Source organism: Heliangelus exortis, chromosome 5 (assembly GCF_036169615.1).
Source record: "Heliangelus exortis chromosome 5, bHelExo1.hap1, whole genome shotgun sequence".
In the NCBI taxonomy this organism is placed as follows: Eukaryota; Metazoa; Chordata; class Aves; order Apodiformes; family Trochilidae; genus Heliangelus; species Heliangelus exortis.
Genome location: NC_092426.1, coordinates 5,075,126 through 5,095,196, shown reverse-complemented (window position 1 = coordinate 5,095,196; position 20,071 = coordinate 5,075,126). Strand labels below are relative to the sequence as shown.

At 37.4% G+C, this 20,071-nt stretch overlaps 1 protein-coding gene across 6 annotated transcripts in view; it reads right to left on the bottom strand.

Moving 5' to 3' along the window:
* ARID4A (AT-rich interaction domain 4A) overlaps positions 1–20,071 on the bottom strand; it is a 49,154-nt gene continuing 29,083 nt past the window's right edge. For 2 of the 6 annotated variants that reach the window (XM_071745268.1, XM_071745270.1), the window contains 14 exons: positions 16,678–16,824; positions 16,210–16,282; positions 14,107–14,201; positions 13,845–13,942; positions 12,149–12,377; positions 10,216–10,466; positions 8,728–8,925; positions 7,488–7,572; positions 7,145–7,346; positions 4,787–5,917; positions 4,504–4,608; positions 3,105–3,320; positions 2,739–2,885; positions 1–1,878 (listed from right to left, as the gene is read on the bottom strand). In XM_071745268.1, the coding sequence (XP_071601369.1) occupies positions 1,775–1,878; positions 2,739–2,885; positions 3,105–3,320; positions 4,504–4,608; positions 4,787–5,917; positions 7,145–7,346; positions 7,488–7,572; positions 8,728–8,925; positions 10,216–10,466; positions 12,149–12,377; positions 13,845–13,942; positions 14,107–14,201; positions 16,210–16,282; positions 16,678–16,824 (3,081 nt within the window). In that variant the 3' untranslated portion in view covers positions 1–1,774. The remainder of the gene's footprint in view (positions 1,879–2,738; positions 2,886–3,104; positions 3,321–4,503; positions 4,609–4,786; positions 5,918–7,144; positions 7,347–7,487; positions 7,573–8,727; positions 8,926–10,215; positions 10,467–12,148; positions 12,378–13,844; positions 13,943–14,106; positions 14,202–16,209; positions 16,283–16,677; positions 16,825–20,071) is intronic. The other 4 variants (XM_071745271.1, XM_071745272.1, XM_071745274.1 and 1 more) reach the window with 4 other exon arrangements.

Sequence of the window (20,071 nt, the reverse complement as noted above, 5' to 3'; positions counted from 1 at the left end):
TTTAAAACATAGCCTTTATTAATGCTGTCTAGAGCTCCATATTTATCTTACATTGAAATACTTCTGCTTTGCTTAAGAAAAGACAGAAAAAGTGCATTTACAAGAGTACTTTTTCTTTAATTTTCTGCGAAAATGGAAGGAATCGGAATCACAAGTTGACAAATGGTGCAAAATGAAATTTCAAGAAACATCAATTTTAGTAATGCTACACCATCACTAGTGTTTCGTTCTGACTTTCTGCTGTGTGAACCAGAATATCTTGATATACAGTCTAGAGCATCTATGTTATTACTCTACAGCATATTAAACACAGAAAAAAGGGGTCAGGAACCCCTCCGAATGTACAAACATGAATAAAAAAATCGATTAAAAAAATCACTTTTATACATAATGTATATGCAAACTGTTTTAAATACATGGTTTTGGGAGGGTTATTTACAAACTGTATCTGCCTGTGGGACAATCCACAGGCAAAGCATACACAGTTGCTTTACTTTATTGTTGCATCTCAACTTTGGGAGATATAAATTCATTCGGCAGTACAGCGAACAGAAGAACTCGTGGCAAAAGGGCAACCCAATCAAGTTTGTTCCTCAAAACAAGGTTAAGTACTAGGACTGCCAAAGTTTCCAAAGAAAGTCAGAGTTTAAATCCAGATGCCCACTTACAGAGCCCTGTCGTGGAGGACACATAAACAGACCCACTGAAAACACAGGCTTGGCTACTGGATCAAACCTCCTTAAGAGCCATAACTGAGAAGTGTGGTTTATGGAAAGAGTGAACTAACCTAGAATTTTTTTTATTTTTTTTTTTTTTTTCCAATTTTATTAATATTTTAAAAAATACATAAAAATACAACATCCAATGTCTGAATAAATATATTTAACAAGTTGCAAGATACCTTATTTTACACAAAAATTTCAGCTTTAGAAATCTTGTTAAATAACTTCATTGTTGTTATATATTTCATTTTTCGTCTTTTTGTAACAAAATAAAAACTCTGAAATTACATAGAAAAAAGACAAAATATTTTTGTCAAGGGATAAGATAGTCCACTGAAAACCTATTCACAATTCCACTGTAAACATTAATAAACATTAAAATATTTGCATAATCATGTGCTCAAAAATCCTATAAAAAGTGGAAGACTTATTACAACTGTAGTTTTCAGTCAACTACACTTCCTTTCACAATTTATTTTGTCCCATTTACACCTTTAAAACTGGGCACATTGCTGAACACATACTTTGGCAGTTCTGTATAGCAAGTGCTTCCACAGAGAGGAACTACTCACCAAGAGTTGACCTAGGGCTTGGTGGAAGTGCAGCAGTTACTCCACTCTTTTTGCTAATGCTCTGTTGTCTGGTTGGTGCACTTGCTTGTCTAAAGATCTCCCTAGAACACCTGAATGCTTCACTGGACGTAACTTTTTCAAATTTGCTAAGTGCCCTTTCTCTGCATTAATTAAAAAAAAACAAAAACACAAAACCAAAAAACAAAGCAGAACAAAAAAAAAAACAAAAAAATAAACAAACACAATGACAAGCGTGTCACATTGTGCCTACAAACCTTCAGTTACCAATGAGCTTAATTTCTCTGAACAGTAAATTAAAACAAAAGAAGAGGGTTGGAGGGGAGAACAGGTAAGAGTCCAGCAGTGGAAGTGTGTACAGAATATACTTGGCAATGTCAAACCAGTTGAGTGCTTTCTGTGGCTGAATTTCAGGATTTATGTCCATGGCAGCAAGTTGCTGGCAAGGCAGAGAAATGAGTATCACCTGCATTCTACAGCAAGCACGTTCTGGGGAGGAGAAGATGAGGAAGGACTCATTCCAGTGTCTGATGAAGCAGATGACATGGATGCTCCTGTATGTGACACTGAATACAGAGAACAAGGGATTAGCATCAGATTATCCAGGTTTCCTTGGTTATCATAGAATCACAGAATTGGCTGGGTTGGAAGGGACCTCAGAGCTCATCAAGTCCAACCCTTGATCCATTCCCACTGCAGTTCCCAGCCCATGGCACTGAGTGCCACATCCAGGCTCTTTTGAAATATCTCCAGGGATGGAGAATCCACCCCTTCCCTGGGCAGCCCATTCCAATGTCTGATCACCCTCTCCATAAAGAAATTCCTTCTAATGTCCAACCTAAACCTCCCCTGGCACAACTTGAGACCTCCTGTGCCCTCTTGTCTTGCTGAGAGTTGCCTGGGAAAAGAGCCCAACCCCCCCCTGGCTCCAACCTCCTTTCAGGGAGTTGGAGAGAGTGATGAGGTCTCCCCTGAGCCTCCTCTTCTCCAGCCTCAACACCCCCAGCTCTATCAGGTTGCTTAAAAGAATTGTCACTGATAAGAGATTTTTTTTTATTGATTGGTTTCATTGTTCTGTTTGCACAAACTACCTCAAAGTGTGAGTAACCTCACACTTTCTGCATCACAGAGCAAATGAAAAGATAAATCAGATGAGTCACTGAGCTGACTGAAAACTCAGACCAAGCTCACACTTCCGAAGTCCAAGTTTCAAATACAGTTAAAAAATAGTGAATGTTTTTGTTAGGTTTAAGTTCTGAAAAGCCACAAATATTCTTTGTAAATACATACACATACAAACAGGATAAAGAGATGGTGACACTTTGTTTTTCAGGAACACAGGCTGTTAAATTCCTGTTGCTTTGGATTATGCATTTTCAAGAAAATGACCTTTTCACAGGAAGCATAAAGCAAACATGAAAGTTACCTTCTCTGTCTTTCTTTTTCAATCGTTTTCTTCTCCTGTCTATGGTTGCTACTTCTGACTTCAAGGACATGTAGTATTTTCTTATTTCCTGTAGTTTTTCTTGCAAGAAGGAGATCCTTTCAGTGCTGCTCATATTGTCTAGTTCATCTTAAAAGTGGGAAGAAAAAAAAATAATAGCTTCAGCAAGGTGATTTTCAACAAACCAATGCAATTCTTAAGAGTACAGAAGATGCAGAATGGAAGAGAACACACTTATAACAAACCATAAAAAGCCTACACCTAATTTAGAATCCCCCAATTTGCACATTTTTATTTCAAAGGTTTCTTCTGACTTCCTTCTAATCAAGTGACTTAAGACATTCTTACTGAGCTGAAAACTCCATTTGTATACTCTTGGTGAAGCATTCTGGTGGTGGTGCTTCTCTCTGTGTTTATCCTTCTCTCCATCTTTGATGTGAGGTGAAATCACTCTTGCAGGTGATCGAGAAATCTTCTGTGGTTTGGAGGCATTTATGTGTTTGACAGGAGTACATTTACTTGAATTGTCCAGGACAGAAAGGTCTTCACTGTCACTACTTTGTCCTGCAGTAAGAGAGATGTGTTTGAACTTCAAAAAAAAACCCCTTGACATTTTAAAAACTGTAGTTATAGTAAGGAAAATTATTAAGAATAAGCTGCTGCTTCTTGCTTGGGAGATGCCAAAATGCATATTAAAAAAAAAATAATCTCAGATTAAATATATAACATTCAAAGACAGTGATCCCTTAAGGGTACTAATGCAGAGAAGTCAAGGGCTAACTAGGCCTTTAGTTAAAAAAACAACAGTAATTTTTTATATATACATTTTTTTTTACAGAAGCAAGCAGCTTATTATTATTATGGAGCACTGCTAACTATTTTAAGTGACAAATTTTGAAGTTCTAATATAAAGCAGACACTGGAATCCTTTTTTAAAGGATAAAACTGTATTAATATAGGTAGCTAGCACATGATTGTGTAAATTTGCCTAATTGCTTTACACATCTAAAGGAGCAGGTCTGAAACATGACTAAAAGCATAAAAGCTTTACCAAGTAACAGAAATTTAAAGCTAATATGTAGAAATGTTTTAGATTCCCACAATAACTGCAAAGTTTTGCACAGGTATGTTAAATATGTCTGAATATTCTATGCCAGATAATTAATGTTTTAGTCTGATACTTTAAAATCATAACAATGGAGCCACAGGGCCTACATCAAAATAACCATCACCAAAAATGAGCCACAAAAACAAAAAAATCCACAGTTCCACAGCAAATTTTAAAAGCCACATGCTTCAGATAAAAACCAAGAAAGATTCCTTTTGCTGAAAAGTTGGTTTATAAAGTATTACTCTTTTTATACTTTATAAATGCACTTTTTCCCATGATAAAAATCTATTGTAAGACTTTAAAGCAGAACAAACTTTCTCCCAGATTCACAACTGACCCAGTATATAAAAATCAGCATATGGGTAAATATATAGTAAATGCTAATACACAGTTATTAAGTTTTTTTAACCAAGTAATTAAAAATAGCCAGGAGATTTGCCAGTAACACTGCTACCCTGCAGCTGCTAAGTGCTCTGCAGTTAACAGCAAATAATTATGATGAATAATAATGAATAACCCTAACAAGGAAGTCCCATCCAACAGAGATAATGGCCAAGAGGGAGAACAGTGGGCCCTTAGACATATTTATAGGGCAGCTTAACCTTCCCCCCCTTTCCCCAACCCCAAGGAATGTACCTGTTCCATTCTTTTCATTTTTGGCTGTAGCACTTGTTCGCTTTGGAGTTCGCTTTTGTTTCTTTGCCAGTGTTCCACTATTGCTATCACTGGGTCTTTTTTGACCTAAATGAGGAAAAAAAAAAAGACACCTCCAATATTTCTGCCACTTAGAAGCTCTTTCTTATAAGCAAGAAAGGGAGTTATAAACCAGGAGACAAAACAAGGCAGCAATTTTTAGGTAAGCAACACCAGGCTGAAGAGGATTTCAGAAATCATCACAGCAGGGAATGATTTTTCTCACCTTTCTCTCCCACCTCTCTCTCTTGCACGGCTATGCTACAATTGCTGGATGTTGTACTGGCTTCAAACCCATTAGCAGACTCACTTTCACAGAGACCTTCTTGAGACTCCTCTGCCACACTGTCAACCTCAATGGTCATGTCACTTTCGCTCTTGATACTGCGCGATTCGTCCTGACTCAGAGCCAGAGGAGAGGCCACTGAAAAGCTGGACTGGACAGCAGGGGGTAAGGGAGATGGATGTGAAATGGCAGGATTAGGGTCTGGCTTTTCTGCTACTGTGTCTTCACTCCCACTCTTCTCCTTTTCATCCAAATCATCCAAGTCTACTTCATGGCAGAGCAAAGTTTCGGGGCCGATCTGAGGCATTGAGTCTTCTTCGTCTTTTAAGGGAACGTTCTCCTTTTCTTCAGGAGGATGCTCCAGGTTCTCATTCCTCTGTTCTTTCCCCTGCTGAACTGATTCTGCCACCAGGGCTGGCATCTCCTCATTTTCAGGTCTGAGGGACTCTTCAGCATTCGGCCCTTTACATTCCTCTGCTCCAGTACATTCATTGGTCCTTTCTTCAGACAGGATATTTGGCACTTCCATCTCGCTCTCCCGTCGATTTCTCTTCTCAGGCGATGCCTGATCCAAAGTTTTCCTTTTCAAAAGCTTCTTATCCTTTGTGGAAGGTTCTGTTTCACTTTCAGTAGTGCTGGAAATTTCCTTACAGTCCAAGGAAGACATTTCTAACCTTTCAGGTTCTGCAAGAGATTCACTGGTCACCTCTTCATGGCTTCCTGGTGCAATCTTTGCATTCTCTAAGGAGGAATCTTTTGTCTTGCTCCTTCTGCCTTTTCCTTTAGGTGATTTTTCAGCCTCTCTTTTGATTTCTTCTATTTGTTCTGCTTTATTTCCAAAAATCTGAACGATTTGTTCACTTTCTTCAACTTCCAGTTTCAGTGTTTCTAGTGGCTGTACTTGAGTCCTGTCGTTTTCTTTCAGTGTGTGAGGAATCTTTGGGTTTTCTTCATCTAGCTTCTCATCAGGTAGCTTTTCACTTTTTTCCAGTTCTGAAGTTTCTGGAGAAAATTCTTCATTCAAATTCTTTTCAGATGACTCATCTGCTTCACTGTCAGATGAGCCAGAGTCTGCAAAAAAATTTTAAGAAAGAAACAGAATCCTAAATCATCAATTTCAGCACAATTTCTTTCTTCAACCACACAAAACCTTTTTTTTTTTTTTTTCTTTTCTTTAAGCTGTGGTATTAACATCAGATTACAATTTCAAACTTAAAAATTCTGTTATTCACCACACTTATTACAGTTCTTGCTTTTTCCTCAAAAAGGTACTGCAGTAGTAGTAGTAATTTTATTATTTCCCAAATAAGCCAATATAAACAAATTAGAGTCTAGAGGAGCAAAAAAAATACTCCTACAGATAGACAGCTGTGTTCTACCTGGGGATAAGGCCTCCCCCAGCTGACATTACAAAAAATGAAAAACCAAGCCTCCTCCTTTCCATGCATCCCCAAAACAGTAAAAAAAAAACAAACCCCCAGCCCTTCCACAGCACAATATGGACATTTAATTGCTAAACTATTGTAGGAACCACACACCATGTACAGAGCAAGCACTGTTACATTACCAGAAGATTATTCAGGGACCTGTACTAAAAGGAGACAGTGATTTCACTTCAGTTCTTGTTCAGAGGCTTAGAAATACCAAAAATATTGTTGTCATTTGTATATAATTAACAGCTGTGCTGGATGATGAAGTACTGAGGTTGAGGATCTAATTAGCACAATAAAGACTATCATTACAGCACTAGATTCAGCCTGTTCAAGATCAGGACTGCAAGTGCCTGGCTAAGGAGTAGGGAATGTTTTGCACAGTCATTTCCAGGCTACAGCTCTTCTCTGAGCAAACTGTGCTCCTCAGCATTCTCAGCTCAATTATTTCCCCAGTAGAATTCACAGGGAGGAAAAAAAAAGTTAAAAAAAAAATTAAAAAAAATTAAAAAAAAAAATCAAACCTCTTTCCAAAAAGGTACTGAAAAAAACCTCCAAAGCAAACACAGGACTGAGATCACTCACTGTTTGATCCTCTATCAGAATCAAACATTCCTGAGCTACGTCTCGTCTGCCTGCGAGGTGTTGCTAAAATCAAAATCGGAAATATTAATTTTTATAGAGTGAAATCTGCACCAAAAAAAAAACCAAAACACCCTGTTGTTCTATTGCTCCAAGACTGACTGGTTAAGTAGGACTTTAAAGCTGCTGACAGCCCTGTGTTTGCTGAGGTTGTGGTGTTAATGCACTGCATTACATCACTGTTCACATGCACGTCCACGCCAGAAGACGAGTGCACCAGATGTACCTTCAGTTCCATTTGGTAATGGTGAGGAATCTGACAAGTTGTTCCGTGCACTCCTGGCTCCTGATTTACCTTCACTATTAGGTGTTTTGGGTAAACTGCAAGATGTGTTGGATGGAAGAGTAGATTTCAGAGGGGGTCGCCCACGCTTGGATTTCTGTTTCTCCTCATCCTTCTTCTCTTCTTTTTCACTGTCGTCTTTATTCTGGGGGAGGAGGGGAAATGCATCTTATTAAAAGGTCTCACTGCTGATCATCACAACTTTTCCCTTTTGCTCTACACTTCTACTAAAAATCTGGGCTGTGGACTTTTTTTTTTTAAAAAGCAACAATAATACTCTTATTACTTTTGTTTTTTTCTTCTGTTTTCTCTTTGGTCCTCCCTTCTCCACAGGCCAGATAATCCGATCAGCTTTCACCCATTCATCATATCTAAAAGCAAACAACAGTGTAATGTTAACCACTGCATAAAAAGGAGTTGTTGGCAACATGAGAATTAAAAGACTGAGTTACAGAAAGTATTTATTAAAGAAGTAGGAAAGCAGAGCATATATTACAAGCAGATGCAGTATCTGGCATTAGAAAGATGAATTGCATTTCCAGCCCATTAAAAAAATTGTGGAATGAGGGAATGGCACTGGAACTCTGGGGACTGAGTCAGCTATAAAGTCTGTCAATTATTCCACATCATATGCAAAAAGCAGTTTTCACCCCACTTTGCCTCTGCAGGAAAATAGACTTTTTTTTTTAAGGAAAAGTTTTTAAATTACAGCAACAAACACACACACACTAGAGCTCCTCAAAATCTGAGTTACTAAGGGACACACAGAACGCTGGGGGGACACTCTCCTACACATAAACTTTATGCTGCAATATGAAGAAATTTTCCTAAGTTTACTTATTATAGATTTATAACATGTTAAAATATATACTAGAAGTGCTCTGTTTTTTAAAATTATCTATTTTGTGATATTTTTGTCTACACAATCACATTGTTTTGAAGAGCAACAGCAAAAAAAGACATTTCTACAGCAGTACTGAATTTAAAGCATGGCTGCTAAGAGAAGCATTTGATGAATTTTTACTTTTTTTGGGAGAGAGGTGGATGTTCTTTGTTCCTTGGCCTTCCCTTCCCTTCCCCTCCTCTCTCCATGTAACAATCATTCTTTATAATCACTGATAACATTCAATAAAAGAATAAATTTGGTTGCCAAAATTTCAGCACATGATATGCTTAATTGTAGATGTCTTCACCATTATCAATGACTCCCTGAAATAAAACCATCTGCTAATGCTAACACCACCTGACACAATAAACTACAGGAATACTCCTTTGAGACAGGAGTGAGGATTACAAACTTGAAGCTGGATGGAAACTTGGAAACCAACAAATAAGTGTATTCTGAGGTCTCAATGCAACAGTGTTGTACCATGGGCCATCTGACAGAGTGAGATCCTGCTATTATCTTAATATTTCAATTTGGAGCCAAGTCTCTGATGACTTTTTTTTTTTTCTTAAAATAAACATTTTTCTGCAAACAATTCTTTTAAGCAGCAAAGAAATAAAAACTGATTTGTTCTTCTCACCTTACATTCCAACCGTAGTAATGAACTAAATACAAAACCTCTCCATCATCAATTTCTGTGCTTTTAATACTGGCTTCATAAATTTTCTGAGTCTTTCCACGTCCATATTTTACTTTCACTTTGGTTCCAGTCAGGCAGGGTTCTGTGTCCTCCTCATCCTCTTCACCTTCTGATTCTCCTTTGTTCTCAACTTCCTCCCTGCAGTAAAGTGGTTTTAAAATGCCCCCTCATTAGTGACAATCAAAGTTTTAACATTTAACTAGCATAACCAAGTTACTACCAAAAAAAAAAAAAAAAAAGCCTAAAGCCTGCAAGAAAAAATGTTCACATTTTCTGTGTTCTGTACTGCCTCCAAAGCTAGTCCAGAACACAGCTTTATAAATCAAGAATAGGACTTAGAAAGAATAGGGGTAAGTACCAAAAAACATCCAGAGAAAGTGTATTATTTATTAGTACAGCTACTATTATTTATGAGGTACAACTACCTGAAAGCTTAACTTACCATCAGTCCCACTTAAAAAACCTCTTTGATACCTTAGTCATCTGATCTACCTCTACAACCTCCTGCACACCCACACTGAACCTTCCTTTGAGACATTTCTGCACAGTAAGACTATTTTTTCAGACTGCACAGTGATACTTTCTTTAAAGTACCTGTGGGTTTTTCTACTCTTCAAAGCTCTTTAGAAGAAAATATGCAATACTCCCATCAGGCTCTTGTACACACAGGGACAAGAAAAGCAAGGTAGGAAAGCCACCTTAAACAGAGAAGACACTGTCCTTGAGTGTCCTTTGACCAAAGCCAAAATTAACCACAAGGTCTACTCTGCTAATAAATTAGTCACCTGCTCACAACTTGGTTGTAACTAGGATGATAAACCCAATTTAACTAGTAAAGCTTAGTCTCTGGATGCTATTTTCCTGTTGTTCCATGCCTCTCCATCTCCTTTACAACCTACCTCTAAGTTTTATTCAAACTCTCTTTACTTCTTGGTTTTGTAAGCTCATCCCCTTCCTGCCTGCTTACAACACAGCAAACAGGAATAAAACCAAGCAAGACAGGTTCACTGGCCAGCACCAAGCACCTAAGAAAAGCATGGGAGAAGAGAGACTTTCTTTTCCATTTATATTTCAACTGCCCAGAACAATCTGCCTCTGCTCACCATCCATACAGCACACTTAGTGCTTGGTCTAACTGGTGTCTGTAAATATCAGTGTGATGAAACACCAGCAACTGGCAAGATTTTCAAGGAAATTAAATTGAAAATTATTGTCTAGCATCTACCAGAAAAAGACACTGCCATAAAGTGCAACACTCTGCAAGCTTGAAGTGAAATTTTTCCTCTCCTGTCTGGCTGAGTGAATTAGGTCCCTCATTTCCACATTTTGGTTCTTAAGATCTCCAGCTCTGCACATACTCCTGTTTGGGGCATGGCTCAATCACAACACAAACATACCCAAAAGAAGGTGACACAATTTAATGTTTACCTCTCCCTTTGCCTCTCTTCCTCTTCATCTGACTCTTTATCAGAATCCTCCTGTTTTTTCATTTTTTTCTCTTTTTGCTTTGGTGTACTTTTTCTCCCTAATGGAGTTTCATTTTCTTTCTTCTCTGCATTCTCAGGTGTTTCCTCTGTATCTTTGTTTTCTTTGTTACTGTCTTTTAATTTGTCTTGTGTTTTATCCTCTTCACTCTCTTTTTTAGCAGGGGTTGCATCACGGGCAAGTCTTCTTCGTCCCTAGAACAGAAATAAAATCAGATTAATGACTCCTGTCAATCACCCCTCTCAAAATTCCAGCTAAAAGTAAAATTTACTATTATCCTACAGAGGAAAGTTTGCTGGGGATAACACCAAAATGCAAAATATTCCAAGATCCTAAGATAACAGCTTAAAGTCTTTATCAAGGAAAAAAGTGAAACGAATCCATTCTGATTTATTTAGAATAAAGAGAACAAGCCTCTGATTAAAATCTGGGCTTAAGGACATTCATTTGGACCTGTAGGATCTCTTGCCATGATAAAAAGGGACAAAATGCCTTGCTCAATTACAGCAATAGTATTAATTAAAGTGCTTGCACAAGATTACTGAGAGAAGGCATCTTTCATCTTCAGTCCCAACAGCAATATGTTGATTTCACAGAACAAAAAACACTAAGTACTGCAATTTTAAAAGGTATTTTGAATAGCTGGACAGTTTCTGTCTGAACTATCTGCAACTGGTTCCTGCAGATCCAGGGGTTTATCATTTTACTATCCTAAGTCCCTTGATAAAATTTCTTTGTAATCAGAATATTTAAAATACATTATGAATGCAAAATGAATTATCTGGAGACCATCCAAGGACAGCAGTCATGAAGGCACTATAATAATTAAAATTCACAGTAGGATACTGGTAAATGCTTTGGAAAATAATAATTCATTAATAGCTGGTGACTGGACTAATAAAGTTGTAAAATATATAATTAATTAATATTAACTAATTAAGATAGGCAACCAATGAGAACTTGTGTTTACACTGTATTTTTATCACTTGATTTAAAAGGCCATATACTTCCTTGAAAAGCTATGTTCATGTAGGCATCTATTTTGCAAAAAAGCACTTTAACAGAATTACATTTTAGTTAAGCAGAATCCTTACAACTTGAACAATTTTAAAAGTAGCAATTCCTTGTCCTTCAGTAGTCATGCTTTATTGAAGAACACAGAATGTCCTTTTAGCAGAAATAAAGTGCTAGAATCAAGTCAAACACTTTAAATGTCTTGCTGAATTCTCTACCATGTTCAATATTCACTAACTGATGGGTCACTGGTCTTACCTATGCAGCTACTAAATATAACCCTCACATCTACAGCATGCAATGACAAAAAAAGGAGACTACTTAAGTGTTCCTCCCTCTATTTTCATCTCTACACTGTCAAATTACAGTGCTTCTTGTATTAGAAGAAGAAGCATTGTGATAAAAATCAACTCAAGAGAGATGCATCTTCCTTTGACTGTTCAAACTGTAGCAATCCCTTGGTATTTCTGCTTCTTGGTGGAAAGCTCCAGATTCCATGTGCCTGTGGAAATTCTACCTCCCAACCAGGACTGTCTTGATGAGTTTCACTGTTCTGATGATGGGCAGCTCTCAGTTGCTTTCAAGTTATCCCTGAACCAAAACATACCTGACATCCAACACAGCAAATCCTAAAGATGGTTTTGAATATTAAAAAAAAAATAAAAATAAAAATCATCCTAATTCAAAGGCAGAACATAATTAAGTTAACACCAACTCTTGTGTTTGCAGAACCCTGTCCTATGATTGTACAAGAGCACCAATTCAAATGTACAACTGCTCCACAAACTCATGATGTGAGCTGTTCCCTACACACAAAGGGGTTTTGTTAAGTGTTAAATAGAGATCACTTCAAACCCCTTACCCTTGGGGATCTTAGTTCTATTTCTTCTTTTTCACTTTCACTGCTGGAATAGTTTTCTTCTGCTTCTTTTTTAACTTCTGTTGGGGGCATTTTTTGTTCCTCTTTTACACTTTCCTCCATTGGTTCCACGGGTTTCTGTGATTCTTCTACCACTTTGGGTTCATTGTGATGGATTGTCCTAAACAGAATGTTTGCAGAACGACAGTACTCCTCAAAACCATAAAGATACCTAGAGAGAAATGAAGTTTCATTTATATTTCATGTTTTGTTTTGCTTTTTTTCTGTTTATTGAAGTACCTAAAGCCTATTGTCCTGCTCACAGCAAAACGAGGGAGAAGTAACTTCAGGGAAAAAAACAAACAAACGAAACAAACCCAAATAAACAAAAAATAAAGAGACAGAGAAGATCCTGAAATTAAATACAATGCACAAAGTCAAATGGTGAGAAAATGCACACATAGGTGCTTTCCAAAAACTTAAATCCTTCCCTTTCCAATGCAGATTTTGTGACAGCAAAGCTGAAGAACTTGTACAACGACAACTAAAATCAGCCTAGGAGTAAAATATGGGCATACAAACAAGTTCCTGCACAGCAACTAATCACACCATGCATCACCTTGTTTTCTGTTCACTGTCAGTGAGCACCCTCTAATCCAGTTATAGGTAAGAACAACATTTATTCCCCAAAGAATAAACCCCTGAGTTGCAAGGTACTGTCATGCATCCATACAACATAATTATTTCCACTGTAACAGCAACTTAACACCTATTTATTTACCAATTACCCCTTTTTATGATAAATACTCTTCTCTGTAAAACACAGACCTTAAATATGTACCCTGTTCAACTCCCACTGCAGACAGTCTGAATATTTTTATCTTCATCACCATTAACATGAGCTTAGCCATCCCTATTTAATCAGCCAAATTTCAGGACATCAAGGACATGAGGTTTCAGTCAAGAGAACCTCATTCTTCCCTTTTACTCAAAAACTCCAATTGTTTCTTGTCAAACTTCCAGGAGGATAAACAATAAAAATAATCTTCATTTAGAAAATTTGTTTGAAAAGTATCAATCCTAAAAGGGTTCCATTTCAGAAATTAAAACCAGGGTTCAGAATAAAAGGATTTATGCATTGTTTTTCATTGCAAGTAATTATTAGATGACTTAATACTGTCACATTGCAGCAGTGCACAGTTATGCCCTAATACCATTATTCTGAAGATTCCACAAGGTTTATACTTAAAAATAAATGATCTGCAACATGTCTATCTACCAATGTTTTTCAGGAGTTAAAGAAACTGGTATAAAATTCTCCTTACTCCATGCAGCATCTACAGACTGAAGACAGAGTCTGTTCTTGTTAATCACCATAAATTGCAAAGCTGAACTTGCCAAAGCTTTTTTCACAAATTTCATTGTTGCCCTCTGAAACAGCATCATCACATGCTGAAAGCAAATGCTTCTTGATAAGAAAGTGAGCAGAATTCTAATTATGAGAGCAGCAGGAACTTGTGCAGCCCTAAGCATTCTCTCCCCTTTCCTCCACCATTTCAGTCATCAGCACAGGAAAATGCTCAGAACTGTTAAACTGAAGAATGTTGACTAAACTGTCAGAAATTGCTGAGTAATGTGCATACAACTTAAAAAAAAAAAGGAAAAAATGTTTTCACATTGATACAGTAGGAGAACTTACTTTCTATAAGCAGTTTTTACATTGTAGGAAGCAGCTGAGTTCAGAATAGGAATGCCAAGGTCCATATAAATTTGCTTCCATACAGCACCACTCTCAATCTTTGGGGAGAGAGAAAAGAAAACAAAACAGAAAAAGAGTTTTCAGATTTTGTCAACCAAGAACATTAATGAATGGTTATCTAGCACAGGCACAAACCACAGCCTTTAAGAACAAATAGATTTATTTCAGGAACTAAAAAAAATGGATTTAGTTCATCACTTACATTGTCACACCCACCCTGCTGATATACCAGTCTAAAAAGTTTGAAGAGATTGAGGTCCTTGTAGCCCAGAACAGGTGGTTTATTGATAGGAGTACCTAAAAGAAACAAAACCAGAAATAACAAGTTATCACAAACAGCAGCAAAGTGCTTCTTCCATTCCTTTAGCCTGTATTTGATTATTAATTTGATTTCTACAGTTTAAAATCTGTATTTAATAGTTCTAAGCTATGTCACAAGTTGGTAGTTTCCAACCACCAATTAGGGATTCACCCTCTTTTGAGTGCATCACACACCTCTGGGTGGTTTAGTAGCACACTGGCACCAGCTGCTTGATAACTGTGATGTCTCAACCTCAGTTTCAGATTTATTCAATAACCCCCATCATATTGGCTGCATCCCACTGGTCCTTTCTTGAGTAGGGGAACAGCCATTGCAGCAACCTCTACAGAATGTCTGATGAATGCTGGAATGGAGCAAGGTGCAAAGAGATTAACCCAAAACACCGTGGTCTGAAAGGGACAGGGAAAAAGGCAGAAATGCTGGATTAGGAAAAGATACACAGATGAATTGTCAGCATGTGAAAAAGCACCTGAAAGGACACGAATATTTGGGACAGGTCTGGGAAAAAAATGAAAGAACTCAAATCAGCTGAGTGGCAATGACATGAAAAACAGTAATGAACTGCAAAAGGAGCAACTGATTTGGGTCAAGTGGCTGTGTACACAGACAGCATTCCTCTCAGCAAGGAAGAATACTGAAGTTCCTCTCTGCAGCTTCTCTTTTTCCTTTATCTTCATGCAGTTATATTTGGAATCATTAAAATAATTCTATAGGACTTGAGGAATCCTATCATGTTTACAAGAATCAAAACATTCATACCAAGAGAACAGAATGGAGAACAAAGGAGGTGGGAACAGAAATCTTGCTGTAAGGACAGAGAATTAAAAAAAAAAAAAAGTAGATAGGCAGGAGGGACTCAGTCCTGAAAAAGTGCAGGGACACTGATCAGTCAGCACAGCAGCCTGAAGGAATATTTTCTGGAATGGGTCTTCAAATTAAGTGCACAAATGGTTTCTTCTTTTTCCTTTACAAGTCCCTGACATGGTTCCTCCTTGAGGAATCATTTCCTAAGAGTGCTTTAAAAAGGCAGTGAAGGAGGAAAACTGAAAAGATGGGAAGAATCAGGTTATTAGAAAAAAAAGAAAACTCTGTACGAATCCAGCAGAATAGGGATTTTTTTTTTTCTTCCCCATGACACAGCCTCTTATTCCCCCAAGACAGGTTATTTTTGAGAGACACTGGTTATGCAAACTGTATTGGATCACCTCCAGTATTTGCTATAATACATGATGGATTTCTGAACCTGTGATATGAACTGGCAACACTGACTCTGATCCTTTCTTTTCCAGTTCTGTGGTCTAGAATATACCTCATTAATAGGGATACAATGACTTTTTTACAAAGGTCACTTGATTTTCCCCCTCAATTTCAAAACCAAATACAAAAAAAACAGAAAAACAACAGCAAAAAAATAAAAGAGGAAAATATATGGACATTAAAAATACTTAGCCAAAAACAAACAAACAAAAAAACAAAACCAAAACCAACCCAAAACCCCAAAGGATCTGTACATGATTAAGGCAGTTCTGCAAGGAGACTTGAAGATGGCACCTCTCTGATTCTCTGCTGGCTGAATTTCACCATTCATGAACAGCCTCCTCAGGCTCCAGCCTGAGATTAACAGCAGCAAATTTCCCAGCCATGGCTGTCACAACAAAAAAATCAACCAAGAGTTTATTTAACAGGGACTGTTAACATAAAAAAAGGTTTTGTGAAAGCAAAAGAAAACCTCAAACAAATCAGGGAGGATTTGTTTTCTTTGTACAATGTGCTTCAAAGTACTGGAAGCAGACCTGCCACATGTGAAAATGAGTAGAAGTGGTTTTCCTTGCACCAGTCCAGCTGTTCCCTTTTCCACTGATGTAAGGATATGCTCATAATAACATCTGTTACACTTAAGAGCAATTTTTTAAAAGCCATTTAAAAAACAGGCTAAATGTTAAAAATATATAATTTAAATAAGTAAAAAAAATTCAGTGTTACCTCTGTCTTCCATAAACTTGTAAAGTTGTTGGAGGAAGTTGTCCCTCTCTTCAGGATCAAGCTCTTCCTCAGGCTGTGAAAACAAACGCAGTAATAATGAAAACACAAAAAGAGGCAAAGTAACAATTTTATTAACAGCAGAAACTAAACCCAAGCCACTTCCCATTTGGCCCTGCCCAGATAAAATGGTGAAATATGCAGAAAGCAGTTTACTCAGGAGATTGAAGTGCACAGGAGAAAAAGAGAATGCAGGTCAGGGAAAGCCTTGATCCATGACAGCAAGAATGTGTGACCCTCAAAATGAAAACATAAATATTCTTAACATGGTATTTTAATACATAAAAGGTCTGGTATTTATTTTAATAAAAAGCGTCTGGTATTTATAAGACTGAAGCAATTCACAGGAACTCTAATTTTTTTGGTTAGGTTTTTTTTGGGGGTGGGTTTTCTATTTAACTCACTCCTTACCCCAACCATAGCTAAGGTTTCAGAACAATTCTTTCTCCAACAGTTCCTGATTTTCATGATCCAGTCAGTATTCATCTTCTCATTAAGTTCCAGTGCTCCATTCCAGTTCATATTTGGAAACACTTTTACAGTCACTTCCACAATTCCCTGCACACATATTCCCATAATTCATTATTATAAATTCCTTTGTTTTTTTCCTTACAATTTAAACCCTTAAAGAGACAAACTTTATGGTAAGCAGTCCTCAGTGTGAAATAAAGATTTTATTTTAATCAGGTGGAAACCCTGAAAACAAAGTACACTGATTGGGAGGAGGGAAGCATTTTCTACATATCTACATATACTTGGATACACCCTTTTGTACAAACTGCATCTTTGTCACAGTTCTCTCCACCTTAATCATTCTGTTTTGTTGTCTTTGGTCCTGGTGAGAACAGTCTCATAAAATGTCCCCCATCTCACACATTTGAAAGGTTTGCATGCTATTTATTTCTGTGTCTGTACACCCATTTGCTCTTCATGTTCTAATAGCTGGTTTTGAGATGGGCTTGAATTTTCATGATATATATAAATAGGATTTGCATTGTATCCTTTTCTGTTCTCCTCCAAGGAAATTGCTTTTAATTATTATTTAAGGTTCAAATCTAGTTACTGCTAAAACAAACTTTTGCTACGAGCTTTAGGACTGATAACTGAGCTGCAAATAAACATGAACTGAAATAATTAATTCAATTACTACCTTTTATTTTCTGGTTACTCTGTGTAGCCTTATTACATATACATATACATGGAATTCTGAGATGTTAGCAGAGACCAGGGGAAACAAAATTGAAGAAAAAAAAAAAGAAAAATCTCTTCCCTGCTTCAGGCATGCCACTTTCTTCCTGCTAGCCTGGAAATCACAGGGACTGCTGGTTAAGGCAGTTTGCACAAGGAAGACCACAGCTGTCTTGAAGGGAAGATGCACAGGACGTGTCAAAAATTCTTATCATTACATCATTAAAAATAACATAAAAGTCACAAGCAGTTCCAGAAGGAAACCAGAATAGCAATTTCAATTCCAGTCGCCTCTGCATTCTGTAAACTTTAAGCTTCAAGGCAGGGAGACAGGCAGGGAAATGTAAATGTGGATGCTACTGCCTTGTTAACCAGAAAGCAATCTGCCCAGCATCAGAATGAATTCCAGCCCTGCCTGCTTCAGTGAATCCTGAGCTTCAAAGCCCAACAGGGATCACCTACAATCAGGCAGACAATATGTGTTTCTTATTTTCCTATTTTTTTTTTCCTTGGGAAATATTTGAGGAAATGAAATGAATAATCACAACATTTTATAGCATCAGTTACCATTCACGACTGCTGCATATTACAGGGATTATAAAAAGAGAAACAGTTATCTAAATAATAATTATGCTCTTCCGGGCTAACAAATGAATTATTGCTATAGAAACCACAGCTTTTTTTCCTCTCCATCTAGATTGCAAACCAACTCCAAGCTCGAGAAATTTCTACCATCTACTGTAATGTTTACTGATTAAAGGTGATATGACAAACTACACAAACTAAATATACCCAAAATAGCAGCAAACATTCAGAAATATTTCTGAATAGTTCCATTCAGCCCGTTTCTTTTATGTGGGCATAATGCCAAACCAGAACTGCAGGTCAGAAGAGCAGAAATGTAGGTTAGAAATAGCACTCTTGTGGGCAGAATGTTAACCATTTCACTGATACCTCCTATTTTCAGCTGAAGAAAAGCAAAAAGGGAAGATGAAAAGCTTTAACATACCTGCAGGACTGGGACAGAAAACCTGACTGCAATATTCATCCACCTAGGTGAGAAATCCTGAATCCTGTACCTACTTCTTTCTGTTGATGGTTTATGTGCTAGCTTGGCAAAGGGTCAGAACATGCCTGGTCCCAGTGCCAGAGCAGACACCAAATCCTTTGGAGATGACTTTAAGACCTTAACGACTCTCAGCAAGGAATAAATCATGTACCAGCTATTCCAAACTGGTTTTCTGCTACTCCTCAAAATGAATAATACCAATTCTTCATAGATATTATTATTTCAACATCAAGATACACTATTACAAGGTCAATTTTCATCACACATATATTTGTAACTAGACACACTGACTTCCCAGGAGAACCTACTGTTTGTTCTGCATTACACTTCTGTTTTATTTTAAATACAGCAACCACCATCTAAGCTTCTGTATCACCAACCTTAAAAGCTGCACCCAAAGTGAAGAAAACACCTGAGAAATCTTGATGCTACAACCTGCCATGAGCATCACTGGAGAGCTACAACTCCCATAACCTCTTCTCAACAGGCAACAGGGCAACACTGCTTCCTTCCAGTACTCACCCAAGCAGACACTTAAGAGTTCTCTCTCTCAACTTTCATTTCTTTTTCTCTAAGGATGTTGCAAAAAGGGAGACTGTAGCCAAAGATAAGACCAAATGAGAGGCAAAGCAAGGTGAAGTGGCAGGAGTTAAAAATTTAGACCTTTCTGGTTTTCAACCAATACCCATAACTAAATGAAACATGAGAAAATGTTTCTGATCTCTGAGGGAGAGGCTGGATTTCACTGAAAAGAATCTCCAAGATGCTCCTTTTTGCTTATAATTAAAAAGTTGAAATCATATGGATCTGAGATTTTTTTTTCCTCCATTCTGACTAGCAGGTCACATCTAGAATACAACAAACAGGAAAGCAAAGAAATCAATGAGCACAGGATCCCCATATAAGGGATACACTCCTTTTCTGACTCAATTTGCTACTGCTTTCCAAACATTCACAGTGTTCAACTATCTTGTAAATTTGAGAAGAACAGCCAGCAAATAACCATGACAAAAAACCCAGAGAAACATGCAGAAAACTTGTAACTGCCTTTGCTTCATTTAGGTTGAAGCCACTTTATTCACCATGAATTTTGCCTCAGTCTCTAACAGCCTTTTTAAACAAGAAGATAGATGTGATGTCCTGACTCACTGTTTATTCCACAGAAAGGTGTTAAAGCTTCTGTGGGTGATAACCTGTGGAGCTGAGTGGGAGCAAAAAGGATGAAATAGCCAACTTCATAAAACCAAGAATGAATCTCCACTTACAAGCACACACCCCATGTGCTCAGTCAATATGGGGCCCAGGTACCAGTGACAGCTCTTTCTCCTATATTATTAACAGATGGGCAATACCATAAATGCAAGCTAAGAGGAAGAACACTGTGTACAGGATTTGGAGTTCAGAAGAGTATATGATCAAGACAAGCTGCCAGAAATCTAGTTAATGTAATTTTCTTGCTTCAGAGTATTTAAATATGTTTTCAGCACTTGCACATTCGCTTTCTGATGCCAAGTTTGAAATACCAATTAAGGAAATGCAAAGATCTGA